Source organism: Ranitomeya variabilis, chromosome 1 (assembly GCF_051348905.1).
Source record: "Ranitomeya variabilis isolate aRanVar5 chromosome 1, aRanVar5.hap1, whole genome shotgun sequence".
In the NCBI taxonomy this organism is placed as follows: domain Eukaryota; kingdom Metazoa; phylum Chordata; class Amphibia; order Anura; family Dendrobatidae; genus Ranitomeya; species Ranitomeya variabilis.
In genome coordinates, this window is record NC_135232.1 from 165,606,397 (window position 1) to 165,628,092 (window position 21,696).

Genomic DNA, 21,696 nt, shown 5'->3' on the forward strand with positions numbered 1-21,696 from the left:
AAAAATCTCAAAAACTTGAGCCAATCTGGCAAAACTGATGACATATTCAGAATCAGCACCCCAAAAATACCCCAAATTCATTAAAATATTTTGGACACCAGAAAAAAAATTTTTTTTTGTTGACCTGTGTAATCAGTAAATAAAATATACAAGACCATATCCAGTTTCCTATGTAAATAATGGCGATGTATCCATGAAAATCAGATGCAATACGGATCATCTGTATGGCTACGTCCCCACGGTCAGTAATCGGCAGCACTTTGGATAGCACATGTCCGCTCCGTCCAAAGTGCTGCCAGCTTTTGAATGAAGGTGCTCATTGAACCGTGTGGAATCACCGTGCCCAGTACATTGGACGGGTGATATTTATCTTGCAGAGACTGAGCGTCTCCACAAGATGCATAGACCTGCTGCGGTCTGGAGAGATGCGCCGCATGTCCGTCTCCACAGGGAAGCCGCGGGCGCCAGGGCACGCATAGTGGACATGGGATTTCTTGAAATCCCATCCACTATTGCTGTAACATCTGGATGCTGCGGATGTACGCAGCGTCCAACCCGCAGCGTTTACGGACCGTGGGAACATACCCTATAGGATCCAATTTTTTGAGGGTTCCCTTGACTTTGGAAGAAAATAGTGCCTGCTATTGGTCTGTGGGAACAATCTATCATCTAGACAACCCTTTTCAGTAACAATGGTCAGTATGCAGTCCATGTATTATTTGGTTAGAACATGGACAGCACATGCCAGCATAATACATAACACACTCGTCTGAATGAGTATACATATTAGTCCATAGATAACCTATACTGCAAGGTTACACTCCATATCACAATGCATTAAACAGAATCCGAGATAAGTCAGGTGGTTGTTGTTCCTTAGTCTGACATAAGGCATCTTTTTAACAATTTGTCTTTTAATTGATGTTTAATTATAAAAATCTTGCTATTGTTATACACACTCCATGTTCCCGGTTTTCTTGGGTTCTGGATAATGCACACGTCTGAATGAGCCTATAAAGTAATGATTTTGGTCCACTGTTTCTCGCAGACCATCGGTGAATTCGGCCTTTATTGTACGTAACAGCCAAGATTGTTTTCATTGTAATGAAGAATTCATTCCTTAGTCATTATATATAATTATCTATACATGTAATTATTGTATTCATTCAGCAAATCCTCAAGAAGGGAAATCCTGACATCTCATGAGATTGTAGCAATGTATGTACAAGTAGTCACACATCCCTGATCAGTTAAAAATCTAGAAAACGAAGGTCAAAAATTATGTTGGCGATATCATCTGATTTTAGCAGGATCTGCTGACAATCTAATGCATATGAAGGTGTCCTGACTTTCCCACGATGGCAGATGTTGGAAGGTGCGGAGTGTGCATAATGGAGGCAGGAGTAATAGCTGCCGGCCAAATGTACAGCTATGTCTATGACAGACAACCTTTACATCAAATATGCTCTTGAACTTTCTTTCACTCTTTGCCTGCACCAAAACTTTTTTCATTTTCCTTAAAGGGCATAATTGTAGTGTTGATTAATTCTGCACTGATCATATGAAAACACCATAAATCTTCCCATGAGATAGCAGGTGGTGGCCTTCAGGAAGATTCCCCATAACAAAATTAATTTGCGGGCTGATGCTGTGGCTTGTAAGCGAAGGATTTGTTTTCTGTAACTTCATTCTAGATCAGATTCACATAGAATGAGAAGATGCCCGGCATCACTCCCACTCACAGGACACTTATCTTAAAATGGCCATGTGAAGCAATCAGAAAAGACATTTATTTTGGTAATCTTGTTGTTCCAGAGGCATAAGCACATCCAATCAGAGTAAATGTGATGTATTACTTCAGTAGGAAAAGTATTTTTCTGGGCAATCAACCATTTCATCTTTAACCGGGCACTAAGACAACTCCATTCAAACTCCAATGCCAAGGGCCTGGTGTAAAGATGGATAAAATCCAAATATACACATGAAATGATCAGCTCTGTGTTAGCGCTTTGTATTTTACAGAGTAATAAGTAGGAGGCGAATATTTTATTGTTCGTCTGTCACACCAGAAAAACAGATAAGACATGAATTGTAAAAAATAACAAACAAATACCAAAATTAATCCAGAGCACACAGGGAAAAAGGATAGAGGAAAAAGAACAAAAAACCCCCCACAAAAACACAAAATCATGGACCGTTTTAAAGAAGAAGAGAAAAAAAGGGAAATAACCATCCACAAACATGTGAAACTGGTCTAACCAGCAAGGAGAACTTGGCCAATACAAAGCTCTGTAAGAGGCCTCCTTTAGGTTAGGTGGAACATCATCAAAATGCAACACAATGATGTAGAGGTCACAGCCATCTAGTGTCACTTAAGAAGCGCTCCTATCTAGAATTGATTTTTAATTAAATGTGTGCATATGAGCATGTAATATAATGTCGGTGTAATAATATACTCCCCTACTGCTGTGCTTTCCGGTGTCCAGCGCCGTTCTTCTCCTCTTCTCAGTGACTCCACCGCTCTGTGCACTCTCCAGGCCATGTTGCGCTCTGCATCACCTTGAAGTGACTTTTACAATGTAAACCTATGGAGCATCAGAACCAGGGCCCATTGGCTAACACCGTGAAAGTTCCGGCTCACACACAGAGCGAGCTGGCTAGTCTTAACTGTGGTGACGTCACCGAGATGAAAAGCAGAACTACGCTGGACGTCAGGGAGAGTGGCGGTAGGTGAGTATATTAACACACAATTCACACCATACATATATACTCTCATTTAAAGGGAATCTCTCATAAGGAGCAGCATAAGGAGGGAAAGAGGCTGAATGAGGTCTCAGTGGTAGGATGAAGACGAGCACAGAAAGCTTCCCAAGCCCACACCAGGCTCTCTATGTACATAGTCTATTGACAGTATGCTGCTTATCACAGGAAGGGGTGGAGTTGGGTCTAGCATACACTGTACTGCTGTAAGGCCCCTTTCACACATCAAGTTTTTGCCAATCGCAATCCGGCGAATTTTGAAAAAAACTAATCCAGCGTCTGATGCCGCCAGATCCGTTTTTTTTCTTATAGACTTGTATTTGCGAGTTATGGCCTCACGTTTCATCAGTCGTTTGCCACATCCGTCGAAAATTGTTTGTCTGGAGGCCGGAGACGACTGACAAAGTAACGTTTTTTGTGTTCGTCGAAAAAACGGACAGCGACGGATCCGTCACCGTTCATCGTTTGTTAGAATGGATTCAGGTTTTTTTTTAACTGAGCATGCTCCGATTTTTTTTAGGATCCTTTAGCCATCCCCCTAGTCGGATCCATCGAAAAAACAGATCCGTTTTTCACAATCTGCGACAGATCCGTTTTTTTTTCAAAATACAACACATTGGGACTGATGACAAAAAACTGATGTGTGAAAGCAGCCTAATCTACACAATGATAATCACCAGGTGATAAAAACTTCATTCTAAGTAAACAGCACATAGCCTGACGTGAAAAACACAGTTGAAATCTGTTTTTTAACCCCTACCTCATTCAGTCCTCAAATTACATAGCAAAAATCTGATGGCAGTTTCCCTGTAAGCAAAAAAATATATAGATGGGAGTGCTTCTTGGTCAAACAAATGTACACGACTGATTTGTCTCTAAAGTTGGGAAGGTCTGTCACTGACAAGTGTAAAGACATATACAGATATAACTTTTTTGTGCATTTAATGACATCACAGGTATAACTAATATACGGTATGTAAGCCAGAAGGATGCTTTCAGAATTCATCTAACCACCAAAGGGTTAAATGCATTAGATTTATATAGACACTTTTGATAGAAAGTACCGTATATATAAAAATTGTTATTTGGCTTTGGTTTATCAAAAACGAATTGCCTAATCAAGCAAAGCGTAGTTCTCTTTAAGGAAGCCATATAAAACCAGCAAACATAACCTTTTAACCAAATGATTAAAGGCGTTATCTCCTCATCATAAATGGGTAAAATTCCAAAGTGCTTGCCAATAATCCATCTGTTCTTTAGAACAGAGAGGATTTTTTATCACAAGCCTTTTTACAGCTCATTGTCTAGATTACTGGCAACCCTTCAGTCTCTTAAAGGGGCTGTAAAACTACAGGTCTGCAGTCACACTATGTGAGTGCAGACTTGTGAATCCACAAATTGTGCACACTGCCGAGAGAGCTGGGGGTATGACTGGAAGTATCCCATTTGCATACTCCGGGCACATTCCAACTAGGCTGTATCCGGCCTTGCTCGGTGCAAGTGTATTGAACAAGGCATATTGAACGAGGCCGGATACAATCTAGTCTGAATGTGACCATTAGTATGCAAATCGCATACTTGCAGTCACATGAAGGCTCACTGCTGGCACAGGAGAATGGTGGCTGGACAACCTTGATAAACTCCTTAAAATAGAGCCAGCAAGTGCACCATAGATGCCGAAGAGGCACAGCAACATCTGCTTGCAGCAACAGAGTGCACAGACTGGGCCACTGAATGGAAGCAGGAAGCAGTGAGCTCTGAAGACTGAACATTACCGTACACACAATCCCCTTAAACGTGGATGCAGCCAGTTACATATCCACACAGTGTAATACTATTGTAGGAACTCGAGGATTCTGGTAGCGTGGGGCAATGAACAGACAGAGACGGGTTTCTTTAGTGCAAATAGTGTATTTGTACCACAGCAATAACACCCAAAACAATATACTGATAACCCGGAATGAAATAAGTCCCTTAACCATATACAGCAAATCGGCAGAGTTCTTAGGGCAGAGTCCTCGGCAAGGCGAGTGTGACAGGTGACGTGGTGCAGATCCAAACACTGTCAGTGCAGAAAGAGTCAAATCCAGGTATGTAGTAAACACAGGGAAGTCCAGAACAAGTTCTCAGATTAATCCCAGGTGTGGCATGAACACGGGTAAGTCCAGAAACAAGTTCTCAAGTTGATCTCAGTTGTGGTATAAACACGGGTAAGTCCAGAACAAGTTCACATTAAAGTATTATACTGGTGTAGATTCCAGTAGCTCCCACCGGGGGGAGAAAATGAAGGATTAAAGGGCCACTGTAACCCCCCTCCAGCCGTTATAAACTAAAAGAGCCACCTTGTGCAGCAGTAATGCTGCATTCTAACAAGGTGGCCCTTTAGTTTTTGGTTCAAGTATTCGTCTACTCAGCACTGAGTTGAATCTCTCTTCAGCATATCATCCCGAGACGAATGGGTTGGTAGAGAGGGCCAACCAGACTCTGGTCACATATCTGCGACGTTTTGTTTCTGCTAGGCAGGATGACTGGGCAGCCTTGCTACCATGGGCAGAGTTTGCGCTTAACAACGCCGTAGCCGACTCCACTGCGTGTGTCTGCCTCTCACCCAGGTCCCCCGCCTTACAGCGTCTGTATATACAGCTTTCCCGGCGATTGCTAGGAGGAGGCACGATCAGCTGAATAGACAGACGCTGTAAGGCGGGGGACCTGGGTGAGAGGCAGACACACGCAGTGCGCATGCCCAGAAATCCAAGCCCCGCACTGTGCATAATACATAACACACTGCGGGGCTGGGATTCCCAAGGTGGGTGGCCGCACTGCCCGCACAGACGCAGTCTGCAAGCCTGGCTGGGACGTCAGACGGCCAGAGCCTACTGCGCCTGCGCAGCACAGTAGTACGCAGCGCAGGCGCCGGTTTTGAAGCGTAAACAGCGCGGAGGGGGTGGTGCCGAAAGCCCCTGAAGATTGGAGTGACGGCAGAGTAGCGGTTCAAGCTGGGGAGTGAGGACCCGCCTCCCTGTCTAAAGACAGGTATTTTGGATAAGTTTCAAAACGCTTTATTTTGGGAATACTTGAACCAAAAACTAAAAGAGCCACCTTGTTAGAATGCAGCATTACTGCTGCACAAGGTGGCTCTTTTAGTTTTTAACGGCTGGAGGGGGGTGACAGTGGCCCTTTAAGTAGCAAACACACAGTCTAGCAACATAGTTCCAAAACACAGTTCAAAAACAAGAGTTCTTACCAGGAGGAGTGAACCAAGGGTTAAGTTCCAAATTCAACAGACTAACGATAACTGAGAGTGTAGCTTACATAGGCAGAGAATGTCCAGAGCCAGGGGTAGAAGCACAGTAGAACAAGCAGCTGAGCTGAAAGGGAAACGGAAGTAGAATACTCCAGCAAGGAGGCTGACACCTGAGCCGGGTTTTAAACAAACGAACAGGAAGTAGGGCAGACAAAAACAGCAAACTCCATCTTAAAGGGCAAGATCATTCACAAGATGACTTGGAAAACCCGGAATACTGACACACAGATACCTTTGTCATCATCAAACAGCACCAGTAAAGGCCAAATTAAACAGTCCTGTCTCCAAAAAGCATGCATGCATACTGTCAGCAGCACATCCAGTTTACACCGGAGATGTGCCACAGAAATAAATGCAGTTTATGGCAGCACCATTTAGAGGAGGTTTTTCAGTTTAAATAAAATATCCAATAAAAGGTTTTCTTTACAGCTGTCCGGATACAGAAAGCTTCAGAGCAGCACTTGCAAGCTGTATAGCAATGGGCCTGCAAGCCCTGCACGGCTTCCATAGGGAACCAGCTGCAGCAGCGGCCAACACATAGAATGATAGATCCTACTTTCCAGGAGGATAGTGAAGAATTTTAAGAAGAGGTTATTTGCAAAGTTTTTTTTAGCCATTTATGGTGATGAGAAAACGCCTATAAGTCAAGATTTTTTTTTTATGTTGACTTTATTTTATGAATTTTTGCTGTTTTTCCATGTGAACATTCATACTAAAACAATACAAAAAAGGAAAAAAAATATGCTGATGATGCCAACAGTTTAGAAAAAAAGAATATGCATTAGTGTCTGCAAATTATCACAAAAGAAGTTTATTTCTAGCAACGAGAGGATGCTTATGACCGGGCTAGAATAGCGATTCTAGATCTTTGCCCCTGTTCTTTTTATAGAAATGTTTTATTCAACTTAAGGTAGTTAAGTAATTTCAGAGTGTGAAGTCCAGTGCTCCTTATTGCATTAAAAGATTGTCATCTTATTTGCCCCACCACAAGGTGTTCAAGAAAGTGACATTTTTATATAAATGAGCCTATTTAGAAGTGCATTTAAGTGGGTCCGTATGACAACCCAGTGTTGAAGTGAATGTTCATTCCCATCAGTCGCTCATTGATCATGCCACTGATCTGATGAGCAAACCAGTAAGCAAAATGCTCTTACATCAGTGGATTTGATAATTCATGCGTTTTTAATAATAATCTGGAAAAGGGTTTTTTTTGTGCCCCTCTGTTCCAAAGTTATGCCCCCGGTAATAATGGTGCAAACTGTGTCTTCAACCAACTGGGTGATAAACACAGAACTTCTGTGGGAGTTTGGTCAGCAAGAGAGAAGAAAAGGCAAACAAAATACAACAGCGCCAACAAAGTTTTGTGGCCCAGTTGATAAAGGGAAACTATGCATCCTTATTACCAGGGGGCATAACTTTGGAGTGGAGGGGGCAAAAGAAAATGGAAAAAAAAATAAAAAATAAATGTAAGAATCAATGGAGCAGCCCAAATGGAGGAAGCACTCAATTTAAATAAAAAAAAAAAAAAAATCCAGTTAAAGGTCCTCCATAATGCTCATGTGCTCCTTCGATGCTGCTCAAGCCAACCTGCCTCTACGTACAGCATCAGAATGCCCAATTCAGGCCAGGAGTGCGACCATGCTGCCGGTCTGAACCGTCAATTATCGAGGAGTATAACGCAGCCTACCACCAGCAAGCCGGGAGGCTGGGGAGCAAGAGCTGTGCGCTCCTGAAGAGAGATCACGAGAACAACCTTTAAAAAATAGGTAGTTTTGTGCTGATACATTCCCTGTAAAAACATTACGGGCTACAAAATTTACATTTAATATTTTGGCTAAATCAATGGCTTTAAATTACAGAGTTTTGCTACACGGGGTACAGTATTAAGAAAAAGGTTTAATAATTTAGATTCATTATTTCGGAAGGGAAAAATAGGTCTGAGTCTTTGTGAAACATAGATGGAGCATTAAATAGATGGGAGATCAAGGCTTTGTCTGTCCTATGATTTATGTGCAGGCAAATCACTAGCGTATGTATAACCTGCATACCTTATTCAGGTCCCTGGATAATACTGTAACAATACTTGATGAAAAAGCAGAATGGAATCGCATTTCAGGGGATGCTGTTACATTGATGGATTCTGATCACTTAGTGCTTAGCATGATTTAAGTGAGGGACATGAGGAGTTAGCCTCACTACCTGTACAGAATGTCAAATGGAAACCAGCCGGAAAACATTCACTGCAAACCTAAATAAATCATGTAAACACGCCTGCAAAATTACACAGGTTTCAGATGTGTTTGATAGATCTTACAATACCTAAGAAAATGTCACTTTGTACTAGAACTTGAATCATTAATGAGACTCGACTAATACTATACCGTAACACACTGGCAAAGGCTCAAGGTGACTTACTGGCCTGCACACATCAAATTTCCTGCTTCACAGGCCTGTAACATAACGGGTAGCATCGCTGCCATTCGCACATCAAAACTCTGCCAGGCATCTTAAGTGGCTTTTTTATCTTGGTGAATTTCCAAAATCTGCCTTAAGGCTACTTTCAGACATAGCGCATTTTTGAGCGCTATTTTGCGGGCGCTTTTCAAAAATGCGCAATGTCATTTTCGTCTGCCGGCAAAGTGAATGAGAAATTCACTTTGCCGTTCAGACACACCGCAAAAAAACGCGGCGCTTTTGTCTGCAAACACGCCGGCGTAAAAAGAATTGACATGTCAATTCTTTACGCAGCGGCGTGTCTGCGTATCCCCATAGGGCCCCATATTAACGTGCACACACAGCGCCTTTGTCCTGGGTGTCGGCGTCTTTGTACGGAGGGGTTGACACCCAGGACCGGACGTGACGTCGGACAGGAAGAGGGAAGCCCCCGCCCCCCAGTGAAGCAGCATGGATAAATGAATGAGCATAAACGTGGGGCTGCTGATCGAGACGGTAAGTATCCCCCGTGTGTGCCCCCCCTGTGCGTGTGTCCCCCCACTGTGTGTGTGCCGTGTGCGCCCTGTGTGTGTGCCGTGTCCCCCCCGCCCCCCCGTGTGTATGTATGGGTATGTGCTGGGTCTGCTGCGGGGGGTGGGGTGGTCTTTGGTGTGTGTGTGTGTGTGTGTCTCTGTGTGCAGGCATTGTCCGATGGGACTACAAGTCCCATCGGGCTCTGCCTGCTACAGTGACAGTCAGTGACACAGTAGCCAATGATGGGACAGTAGTAGTCCCATCATCCGGCTAATGTGTTGAATGTAAAAAAAAAAAAAACAAAAAAAAAAACACACATATACAGTACATACACACATACAGAACATGCGCCGACATGCGCCACGCAACGGCATGCGCCATGCGACGACATGCGCCACGCGACGGCATGCGCCATGCGACTGCATGCGCCATGCGACGGCGTGCGACGACATGCGCCATCATGCGCCATGCGACGACATGCGCCACGCAACGGCATGCGCCATGCGACGACATGCGCCACGCAACGGCATGCACCATGCGACGGCATGCGCCATGCGACGACATGCGCCACGCGACGGCATGCGCCATGCGACGGCGTACGACGACATGCGCCACGCGACGACATGCGCCATGCGACGACATGCGCCACGCGACGGCATGCGCCATGCGACGACATGCGCCACACGACGGCATGCGCCACACGACGGCGTACGACGACATGCGCCACGCGACGGCATGCGCTATGCGACTGCATGCGCCATGCGACGGCGTACGACGACATGCGCCATGCGGCGCCATGCGACGCCATGCGATGGCATGCGACGACATGCGCATACATACATACAGTACATACATACAGACATACAGTACATATAACATAGATTACATACTCACCATCACTTGTCACTTTGATCCCCGAAGCCAGTGTCATAAAAAATATGAAAATAATAAACAACCAATATACTCCCTGATCCGCAGAAATCCAATTAAAACGAGTGTCCCACGACGATCTCCCGTGGAGAACAGGAGCATCTGCTGATGCGACCACTCTCCAGGGGCTCCAGGAAGACAATGAGGGGAGGAAGGTATCCTTCCACAATGTATTCCCCACAATGTATTCCTACGCCCCTGTGAGAAAATAGTCCCTAGTTTCACTTTATGGCATGCTGTATGAGAAAGTTCCCACGCAGCTTTTTGCCATAAAGTGAGACCAGTGAACTATAGTAACTTCAGTGATGCACTGCAGGAGCCATTGTCCTTAAATACGTGGCACGTGGCACTTACATACGTGGCACTTACATACGTGGCACTTATATACATGGCACGTGGCACTTACATACGTGGCACTTACATACGTGGCACTTACATACGTGGCACGTGGCACTTAAATACGTGGCACGTGGCACTTACATACGTGGCACGTGGCACTTACATACGTGGCACTTACATACGTGGCACTTACATACGTGGCACTTACATACGTGGCACTTACATACGTGGCACTTACATACGTGGCACGTGGCACTTAAATACGTGGCACGTGGCACTTAAATACGTGGCACGTGGCACTTAAATACGTGGCACTTACATACGTGGCACGTGGCACTTAAATACGTGGCACTTAAATACGTGGCACGTGGCACTGAAATACGTGGCACTTAAATACGTAAAATATATTAAAATAATTTTATAAAATTGTGAAAGCGGGGAATACCCCATCCTGCATGGAAACCCCCGTTCTTTAAAAAAAAAAAAAAAAAATTCAGTGAATTGTGAAAGAAGGGAATCCACCTCCTGCATGGATACCCCCTTTTCTGAATATTTTTTTTTTTCGTATTCATTACACAGTGAAAGCGGGGAATCCACAGTCTTGCAGGGAAGGCCCATTTGTTTGTTTTTTTTGGTGTTTTTTTTGTAATAAAAAGGCGTAAGCGTAGAATCCCTATTTATTTCCAATTTGGTTTTTAAACCTAGCAAAATATTTATTAAAAAAAACGCTCTTCACTGGATTTTCTGTCCCGTGTGTGTCCCCTGTGCGTGTGTGTCCCGTATGCGTGTGAAGGTAATAACAAGCAGTTGGGGTTGTCATTCCTCAGCAGCCTGTGTTACTTTTTCTGCCTCTATCAAGTTTGTCAAATTTTGTGTGTATAACTAATAGTAGTTAATGTTTTACCTTTTTTAGGTTCAAAACTTCCCATGTCTTTGGGATAAGGGGTGCCGGGAGTTTTCCAACAAATATACAAAAACTGCTTCCTGGCACAAGGTCTGTGTCACCCTCTATCCCCTGTACGAGTCATACACAAAGGAGCGGCAAAAAGAAACTTGTAAATATTTTCCATTTTGGAGGAGTATTTTTGAATTTCTTGTCTGTATGTAGTTGAATAGTATATTAATAGGTTCAATTTTTCACTTTTTAGTTTCAGCCTTGAAAACCCGCTGGAGGTCGGTGAGGGACAGATTTACACGGTCACGGTCAGAAGCACCAAGTGGCTCTGCGGCACCTGCTTCTCAAGGGCGTTTTGAACAGGAACTCCAATTTTTAAACGGCAGTCTACATTACCGACCGTAAGTATCAGTAACGTCTTTAATTTTGAATAGAAAATAAAATGTATTAAAACTATTGTTTTGATGTTTCTCTTTACAGAACCATAGGCAATGTCCAGCCGATGACCGAAATCCCGGCCACAGCAACAACTCCAGTGTATGAACATGCTTCACAGCCTGCTACCAGCTCTCTTCCAAATGAGCCAAGGCCTGACCCTTCTACCCAAAATGATGATCTGCCCCTCTCCGAGACTAGTTCATTGGCATCGCCACCACCGCCACCAACACCACCTCCACCTCCAGCCTCAACACAGAGGAAGAGGAAAAGAGGCTCTTCAAAGGAGGATGAGGAGACGGCTGCCTTGGCAAGGGCAATTTCTCTAATTGATCGCCAACCTGAAGAGGATCAATTCTCAGCATATGGAACCACTCTAGCTTCCAGAATGCGTACTATGTCCCCCGAGGTCCAGGACTCCTGCATGACGTATCTTTCAATGGCGGTGACATGTTTTAAGAAGTATCCGCATATAAATCCAACCTTTGAAGAAATGGTTTGTTCACTAAACCACATCTGGCATCCACCGACGCCGACTCCTCTTGCACCTGCAGCAGCATTCAATAAACCTCTGCCATCTGCTCCAAGTGCTGCTGCAGGTGCACCAACATCCAGAGTAGTAGCCCAGTCTGAAGAACACCATCCAGACTGGAGCTACTACTCATATTCACAAAGCCTATATGAGGACCAGTAGGCATAATGTTGCTTTTCATGTTTAAAACGCCATGATGTCCAAGTCCACTCCTCAGTTTCCGCCAAGAGGGCATGTTTCCAGCTCTGATTAGTGTTGCGCAAGTGCCGAATGACTCACCGTCAGTGGTGACGGGGAAAGGGCCTTGCGCAATACTAATGAAAGCTGGAAGCATGCCCTCCTGGCGGCAATTAATGAGTGGACTTGGACATCCACAGGTTTATAATCCCATTTTGGGGATGTTTACAGTGTTTACGTGTGGAATTTTGTTAATAACAAAAAAAAACAACAAATCATTCTATTCTCAATTTTATTAGAAAAGTTTTTCAATTTTGACAGTTACTACAAATAAATATTTGAACTTTTAACTATGATGTAGTCTGCTTCTTTGATTTGTCGACCATGGCCAAAAATACACATTACATAACACCCACTTGCCATGAATAGAGGACACCCCCTAGAAATCAGATATACTACGAGGGGAACTGCTGAATAGAAGGCACTCTATATCTATGGTAGAAGAACTCACAGGAGTGTCAGGAATAACGTACAGCAAACAATGTGGAGTACCGGAAAACTCCAGTGTTAACTCCAGTGTGTATTGTATTCTGAGTCATAAAGACAGGAAATGACCTCAATGACTCTTTTTTTTTTCACCTTTTTTTTTTTTTCAAACAAACTTTAATTTCAGTACACAATGCTGAAAAAAACGCAGCTGCAAAAAACGCAGCTGCAAAAAACGCAGCAAAAAACGCAGTGTGTGAAAGCAGCTGCGTTTTTTGCCTGCGTAAAAAAACGCAGGTAAAGCAGCAGCAAAATACGCGCGCGTAAAAATACGCAGCAAATATGCTGTGTGTGAAAGTAGCCTAAGAGATATCACTATACCTAGTTTATGACCCGAGACAGAATCGGGGAAAAGTGGTTTCTAGTATTTCAAGATTTGGGGGCTGTTTTTATTCTGGTTTCTGATGGGTTTTTATTGGAGCATAATGTCAGTGTGGATTCGGCATGTTCACACGACAGCATTTCTATTCGTATAGCAGAAACGAAGAAAAAGGTGAACGGCACTGCCCAAAACTTATTAGTTGAATTAAAGCCGGTGTTTTATAAGTCATCTTTGTCCAAAACAGCCACACCATAAGATTCCGGGTGCAACTCCATAGAAAAACAGATGTGTTCCATAAAATGAAAAAAAGAAAAAGCGGAATGCACTCACCAATCTCAAAAAACAGCTTTATTCAATCTTCATAGATAAAACTTCATGGCCGGGGGAAGAGGAGTGGAGCTCGGGCGAGCAGGAGGAGACGACGGCCGTTTCGCGCAGTGCTTACGCTTCAACGGGGCTGCATGCTGTATGAAGTTTTATCTATGAAGATTGAATAAAGCGGTTTTTTGAGATTGGTGAGTGCATTCCGTTTTCTCTTTTTATTTCTATACGTATGATACTCATTATAGAAATTGCACACAGGCCAACAGACTAATGGAGCTTGTCACACATGTTTCTTTAAAATCGTAAACATATCCATTAAAAATTTTAAAAATATAAATTTTTATAGAAATCAATCCTGGTATCCGTTAATAGCTGGCCTCCAATGTCCTCCTGTGATGGATTGACATATTTTCCACTATACTGTGCATACAGAGAGCTGTCAATCAGTTGGAGGATTGCGGGGCCACAGCGCATAATATGGAGCATTCCGGAGCGCTCACACAGCATTCAGTGGACTACAACTCCTGAATTGTGCTGCAGATGTATTAAAACTACTACTGCAAGACAGGTCATAAGTGACATAGCGCTATAATCATGGTCTCTGCTGCTGCTGTCAGATAGTCCGATTCTGTTTAGAAGTGTCAGCATTGAGAAATCAAGCTTTGACCGGACAATGCACATTAGCCTAGACATGTATTGACGTACATATTTGCAGTAGGAAAATAATCTTGACAGTACGATTTTAAATACAAGATTACTGTGGTCTTAGAAATATGAAAAACCTCTTCATGACCTGATACATGCATTGTATTCTGGGGTCAGCCTTTATGCCGGATAAAGTTTGAGGATGGATTTCAGGCAGTTTATGTTCTGAGATTTGTTGCCAATGACGCTACAAACGATGCTGTGAATTACCAATGGTAGTATTGCAGTGCTGGTAACGATGGCAATCATTGATTCCTCCAGCAGAGGCAGGTTTGGACTCTCGGCCATTCTAATGTTTTATTGTGGTTCAGTCTGTTGTGAAAATGTAACAGAAGAGGTGATTTTATAATGCAGCCGGTGAAATGAGGCGTCTCTGGCCATTTCCCGGACAGAAGCAGAAACCATAACTTGAAATTGCAGTCATATAGCATGAAATCAGTTTGCAATGAGAACAACACATGAAGAAAGTAGGGAGCGAGCACTCATTTGACTTTCACTCGAAGCTCAATGCCGAACCGACAAAGCAAAACAATGAAAAGTTTACATCTTCATGACGAAGAACTAAATTATCTTCAGATTCCAAATATAATCTGATCAATGTGTCTGTGCTCCGAAGACCAGTCACGTGTGACATATAATGGCAGGGTGCTGCACGGGTTACAACAACCAGCAACATCTGGAAAGAATAATGTTATTCCGTGCCATCACACAGTGGCTCACAAAGAAACACGTGCATGGTTGGTTCTTGTCTGTCATCTATGGGCTTGTGGGATTCCCTCTGAGCATTCCAGTTCATTGCTAAGCGGGAACAAATGTGTGGAAATCCAGGGGAGTAAATAGGGAGAGCAGGCGATGCATTTGTCCCGGGCGCAGTCAATAGGGAGGCGCCATCGAGCTGCTTCAGCCATGAGGCAAGATTACCATCTCACATCATGTAGTGGTCTGATCTGAACCGATTGTTAAACCAACAGCCGGACCAGAGAACAGGTATATCGCTGTCTTCCTACATCAATCAGTGCGAGAATGGTGTGTGGTATAGAGACTAGGCAGTATGGATTAGGAGGGGGACAGGATAGAGAGGCGGCAGTATGAGGGGATAGGGTAAGGGTACAGTATGGAGAGGACAGTATGCAGAGGGGGTAAAAAAGGTTATAGAAGGCACATTATATAGACTGGGTAATGTGAGGGCACAGTAAAGAGATTAAGCAGTATAACGTTATTGGAGCATAATTACCTCCCCTTCCTGTTCCGACTGAGCATGCGCCGATATACGGCCGGCAATTTTATGCCATTACATGATTTTCTCCTCATTGGCTGGCCACCTACTTATATACTGCATCATGACCTGACGACGCCACTCCCCCGGAAGAAGGCACGCAAGCCGAAACGCGCATAGGGGTGGTGCCGCAGGTCTGAGGTAATTATGCTCCAATAACGTTATTTATTGTCCTGTCTCTTGCCTGATGTGTTTTCTGGATGCTTTATACCAGCTGAAGGTTACTAACCTCATGGAGTACTAGCACACTCGCATTTAGTATAAGGACGGTACTTTTTTTGATTATAGCTGGTTATTATCCTCATACCTGCGGCTTTGGTGTAGCTGTCACCTTTCAAAGCATTTCCCTCTTTTTATTGTTGTAATTTTTAACATTGTGGTCTTTCAATAAAGTTACTTTTCGATAGTATCCCCTTCTGTGCAATGTTTCTGTGTAGGGTTTATTTATTGATAACACTATAAAAAGAAAAAATGAACTCTGCTATATACCTTGTATATTATTGCATGTTGTGGTACATTCTAATATTCAGAAGAATAAAGAACTCTACACACACACTATTATTTTTTTTTCTTTTTTTAATTAAGTCATAAAATAAGGTACTTACTCATTCATCTCTATGCAATTTGGCTTTGTTTGAAATGATAAAAACTGCGTTATGTACAGTTTTTAAAGCAGATCAACAAATCGTGCTTCAAATTGATTGCAGACTTCACCGGTTGCATTGCAAAGAGTTAAATCTATTGTAACAATCTGTGGCTTTTGTACAGAAGAATAAGCATGTACGCTTACAAATCCTCAGCATGATTGAATTTCCATGTGGATTTTTTTTAAATAAGTTAATAAGTCTTAATTGGTCATGTTGAAGATAAACACATAATTACATTACATTATATACTCTCAATTGTTCACTTTCATACAATTTTATTTGAAAGGAACTTTTGCAGCAAAAAAGAAAAGAAAAAAAAGCCAAGCACAACCAATAAAACAAAAAGTAAAACTGTTCCATGACTTAACGACCAGTGATGGTCAACAGGCTCACATGTATTTTGTTTTCCAATATTAGGAGTCATGTCAGGAAATAATTCCAACTGCGACATTAACAACCTTATTAGATTGGTATAAGACCCCCCCCCCCCCCCCCAAGAATATCGTCAGGATGCATCACCTTGTCACAATAGATAAATAACTATGTATTCTCATAGAAAAGATGTAAGTTCACACTCAGAATATTACTGTCCCCAAACGCCAGAAGGAGGAAAATCAAATTTGCTTTGTATACCTTCTTCGGAAAAAGGAATCAGAAGAAAAGCAGCATACAACCTTGAAATGTGAAGAATGAATCAAGGCTGTGATTAGCTGTCAGGAGAAGAACATGGCAGCACTCAGCACCGGCCGTCATGTCCTACTAGGGATATTACTCATTTTCCTGCTGATTTTCATCAACGTATAAATAATCCTTATTTTCATCTCGCGGGAAATCTTCTATAGCAGTCTGCGTTAAATGGTGGTTTATTACAGGCTTTGGCTGAATCATTACCACCTAGTGGAATATAATAGTACCTGTTACACAGAATATCAAATTTTGCAATATCAATAAAATTTTAAATTCAGGTCATGGTGTTAAGATGAATGAAAAGTAACAAATCTTACAGCAATCTTAAAGAAAAATCCAGCACAAAAAGACAAAGGCCTCGATTAATAAAGACCAGCTATTTGCACAACAGTCTAGGCCTCCTTCACACATCCTGCTATTTCCCATACTTGGAGAACCTGTACCGGAGATATCTGTGGCCGTGTGTTTCAGATGTGTGTCAACCGTGTGAAGCATCAGTATCACATGTACTGGCGCATGATAAAAGCCAACACAGTTTGCGCGGTTCTCAGGCGCCGGGTGTTGAAGACAGCTCCCATCATGAGATTTCTCACGGTGAACTGCGATGATCTCACTGAGGTCAGCGCAGCTCATAGACCCGCTCTCAATGCAGAGATTCATTCTCCCCTGCTTTTCAGCATGAGTGATTGCCTTGGGACACCGCTCATGCTGATGAGCAAATGTGGCACAGATGGATTACGGCGTGGGACAACATGGATTTTTTCACCTTTAGACACATGAGGGATATTATTGTTTTTTTATTATTTTTACATGGGACAATGGCTTCAGGGGATTAGGTGTTAAGGTGAGTATAATGTGTTTTTTTTAAATTTATTCTTCATTTTACACTCAATGTAGACAGCGGGGGCTGAATACAACTCTCAACATTATCCCCTGTTCGCGATTATCTCAGCACGAGCAGGGGACAATGATGAGAGTTGACTACAGCATCCGGCGATCAGTACTGCCGTTTCCCATGCGCTGGTACATGTGAAACTGATGACACGGATGTTTTGCGGCCCGTGCTGCTGATGAAAACTGGACATGTCAGTGTGTTCTGCCCATGTACACACGGTCCGTGGAAACACACTGACACTTGAATAGGTCTACGTGTGAAGGTGTCCCCAGAACGTATGAAGACAGTCACCACACGTACCAGAGACACTGACGTGTGAAGAAGGCCTTAATGAAGGGTCCACTGCATTATGGGTCCATTTACACTTACAGATTATCATGAAATAAGTGTTTCTAGCAAACAGGCTCGTCCCATGCACAAGCAAAAAGGTCATTTGTTGGGTGAAATGATCTTTTATGCAGCACAAAAATCATTGCTCGGTGCCAACAGGGATTCCGATGCCCAGAACAGTGGCAGCATATGCGCACTGAGCATCCTATTACAGATCATTCAGTGCACGTGGTCTACCGTGGCCTGGGTAACCAGGATAACAAACGGAATCTGTCACCAAGTTTTTGGTAACCCACCTGAGTGCAGATAAGGCAGGGATGCGGATTCCAGTGGTGTCACTTACAGTGCTGATTGCTGTCACTTTGATAAAATCACAGTTTTATCTGCTGCAGATCTAGCAGATCTCTAAATGCTGAGCTCTGTATGACCCCGTCCACCCCACTGATTGGCAGCTTTGCTTCCATGTACAATGTATACAGAAAGCTGCCAGTCAGTGGTGAGGGCGGGGTTATACACAGCTCATGAATATAAAGGACTACTTGGCAGGAGGTTTACTTGTCATCTAATGTTAATCTCCTGCTGATAAAATTGTGATTTTAACAAAATGTCACCAAGCAGCCCAGTAAGTGACAGATTGCTGGAATTAAGGCCTCTATCTCTATATTATGTTGCTCTCAGATTAGATGGCAAAAACCTGGTGACACATTCCCTTTAAATGGTTATCGATCGGTAAATAGTTACTGATCAGTCATGATGCTGTAGGCATGAACCCAACAAGCTGTAGTAATGATTGGCAGCTGTTCCTGACTAGTCAGCCACCCTCAGACAGGGAAAGCATGTAGGATTTACCATTTTAAAACACATACATTTTAAAAAATGATATTGAGAGGCTGATAACAGCGCCTAACCTTGCTTAAGGGCAATTCCTGCTGTTAGGTTCCCTTTAAGCAAAGCATTATTGATTTTAAATAGCCTTTTTCAGTACCCAGGGGCAAAACGGTTATTTTTTTGCTTCTGTTTCAGAAACCTGCAAAGCTGCAAACTGATGTCAAGGCGTCTGATATAGTCACAAATACATAGATTTTTCTATCCTTGCATATACTGGCTGATCATCTAACTCTCTCAGTCTGAAATGAGAACTGTCCCCCCAATATGCCATGTCTGAACTCACTAAACAATCCCAGAACACAACAAAAAAATACCAACATTTAATTGCAATTTTTGGTGCAGTTTTATGAGTCATAGTCAGGAGAGTATCCAAAAGGGATAGTAAAAATAACAATAAGACAGACTTTTTTCCTGCTGGAATTACTCCTGACTTTGCTATAAAGAATGCATCTCAAGCTGCAAGTGAGATTCTTCCTTGGATGGGATTTCTCTTTGTATTGAAAGAAAACTTAAATCGCTTAAGAAAAGATAAATGATATAACACTTTCTAATATAATATTATCACCAAATCACAAAATGAAGATTACTTATGCCCATACTCCATGCCTAAATATTCATATCATTCACTAACACCTAATCCACTGCATCTAAAGCAAGTGAATGGGATATTTGCTACCTATTGACGTGCAATGGAAAAAGCAACGGGGAAGGGAAATCTTTTATGTTAGTGTTTTTCTAAGCCGCCATATGGTTTCAGAGATATGGGTTATTTTCTTTGGTCTCTGCCACTGCCCCAGAGTGTCTGAAGAGGTCTGCAGTGCTGACGTCACATTGACAGTGCTGCAGCCAATCAGTGATCTCAGCAGCTTGTGCCGTCTACCTGGACAGAGCCGCTGAGCTCACTGTCCGGCTATAGCGCAGCTGAGGTCATGTCAGCAATGCAGGAAGCACTGGCGGAGATTCAGCACCAGACCCAGAGAGGAAAAGTAATAAACATAGGAACATTGTGGGACATGACTTTTATGATGATATAAAAAAAAAAAAAATTATATATATTATAATATATATATATATATATATATATATATATATATATATATATATATATATATATATATATATATATATATATATATATATACATACATACATATACACACGGTACAGACCAAAAGTTTGGACACACCTTCTCATTTAAAGATTTTTCTGTATTTTCATGACTATGAAAATTGTACATTCGCACTGAAGGCATCAATACTATGTATTAACACATGTGGAATTATATACTTAACAAAAAAGCGTGAAACAACCGAAAATGTGTCTTAAATTCTAGGTTCTTCAAAGTAGCCACCTTTTGCTTTGATGGCTGCTTTGCACACTTGGCATTCCCTTGATGAGCTTCAAGAGGTAGTCACCGGGAATGGTCTTCCAACAATCTTGAAGGAGTTCCTATAGATGCTTAGCACTTGTTGGCCCTTTTGCCTTCACTCTGCGGTCCAGCTCACCCCAAACTATATCGATTGGGTTCAGGTCTGGTGACTGTGGAGGCCAGGTCATCTGGCGCAGCACCCCATCACTCTCCTTCTTGGTCAAATAGCCCTTACACAGCCTGGAGGTGTGTTTGTGGTCATTGTCCTGTTGAAAAATAAATGATGGTCCAACTAAACGCAAACCGGATGGAATAGCATGCCGCTGCAAGATGCTGTGGTAGCCATGCTGGCTCAGTATGCCTTCAATTTTGAATAAATCCCCAACAGTGTCACCAGCAAAGCACCCCCACACCATCACACCTCCTCCTCCATGCTTCACGGTGGGAACCAGGCATGTAGAGTCCATTCGTTCACCTTTTCTGCGTCGTTGGAACCAAAGATCTCAAATTTGGACTAATCAGACCAAAACACAGATTTCGACTGGTCTAATGTCCATTCCTTGTGTTCTTTAGCCCAAACAAGTGTCTTCTGCTTGTTGCCTGTCCTTAGCAGTGGTTTCCTAGCAGCTATTTTACCATGAAGGCCTGCTGCACAAAGTCTCCTCTTAACAGTTGTTGTAGAGATGTGTCTGCTGCTAGAACTCTGTGTGGCATTGACTTGGTCTCTAATCTGAGCTGCTGTTAACCTGCGATTTCTGAGGCTGGTGGCTCGGATAAACTTATCCTCAGAAGCAGAGGTGACTCTTGATCTTCCTTTCCTGGGGCGGTCCTCATGTGAGTCAGTTTCTTTGTAGCGCTTGATGGTTTTTGCCACTGCACTTGGGGACACTTTCAAAGTTTTCCCAATTTTTCGGACTGACTGACCTTCATTTCTTAAAGTAATGATGGCCACTCGTTTTTATTTACTTAGCTGCTTTTTTCTTGCCATCATAAAAATTCTATCAGCTGTGTATCCACCAGACTTCTGCTCAACACAACTGATGGTCCCAACACCATTTATAAGGCAAGAAATCCCACTTATTAAACCTGACAGGGCACACCTGTGAAATGAAAACCATTCCCGGTGACTACCTCTTGAAGCTAATCAAGAGAATGCCAAGAGTGTGCAAAGCAGTCATCAAAGCAAAAGGTGGCTACTTTGAAGAACGTAGAATCTAAGACATAATTTCAGTTGTTTCACACTTATTTGTTAAGTATACAATTCCACATGTGTCAATTCATAGTTTTGATGCCTTCAGTGTGAATGTACAGTTTTCATAGTCACGAAAATACAGAAAAATCTTTAAATGAGAAGGTGTGTTTTGGTCT

General features: G+C 42.8%; 2 protein-coding genes across 4 annotated transcripts in view; one reads left to right on the top strand and one right to left on the bottom strand.

The window, feature by feature from the left end:
• MCC (MCC regulator of Wnt signaling pathway) overlaps nucleotides 1-21,696 on the bottom strand; it is a 452,211-nt gene that overhangs the window by 151,351 nt on the left and 279,164 nt on the right. The window lies entirely within an intron of this gene.
• Nucleotides 11,059-13,035, top strand: LOC143793802 (uncharacterized). Its single transcript, XM_077280783.1, has 2 exons — nucleotides 11,059-11,596; nucleotides 11,676-13,035. The coding sequence occupies exon 2, from the start codon at nucleotides 11,698-11,700 to the stop codon at nucleotides 12,322-12,324; it is 627 nt and encodes a 208-aa protein (XP_077136898.1). The 5' UTR covers nucleotides 11,059-11,596; nucleotides 11,676-11,697; the 3' UTR covers nucleotides 12,325-13,035.

What these genes read in the sequence shown, in the direction of transcription:
- LOC143793802 (XM_077280783.1), top strand. Translation starts at nt 11,698, where the DNA reads ATGACCGAAATCCCGGCCACAGCAACAACTCCAGTGTATGAACATGCT.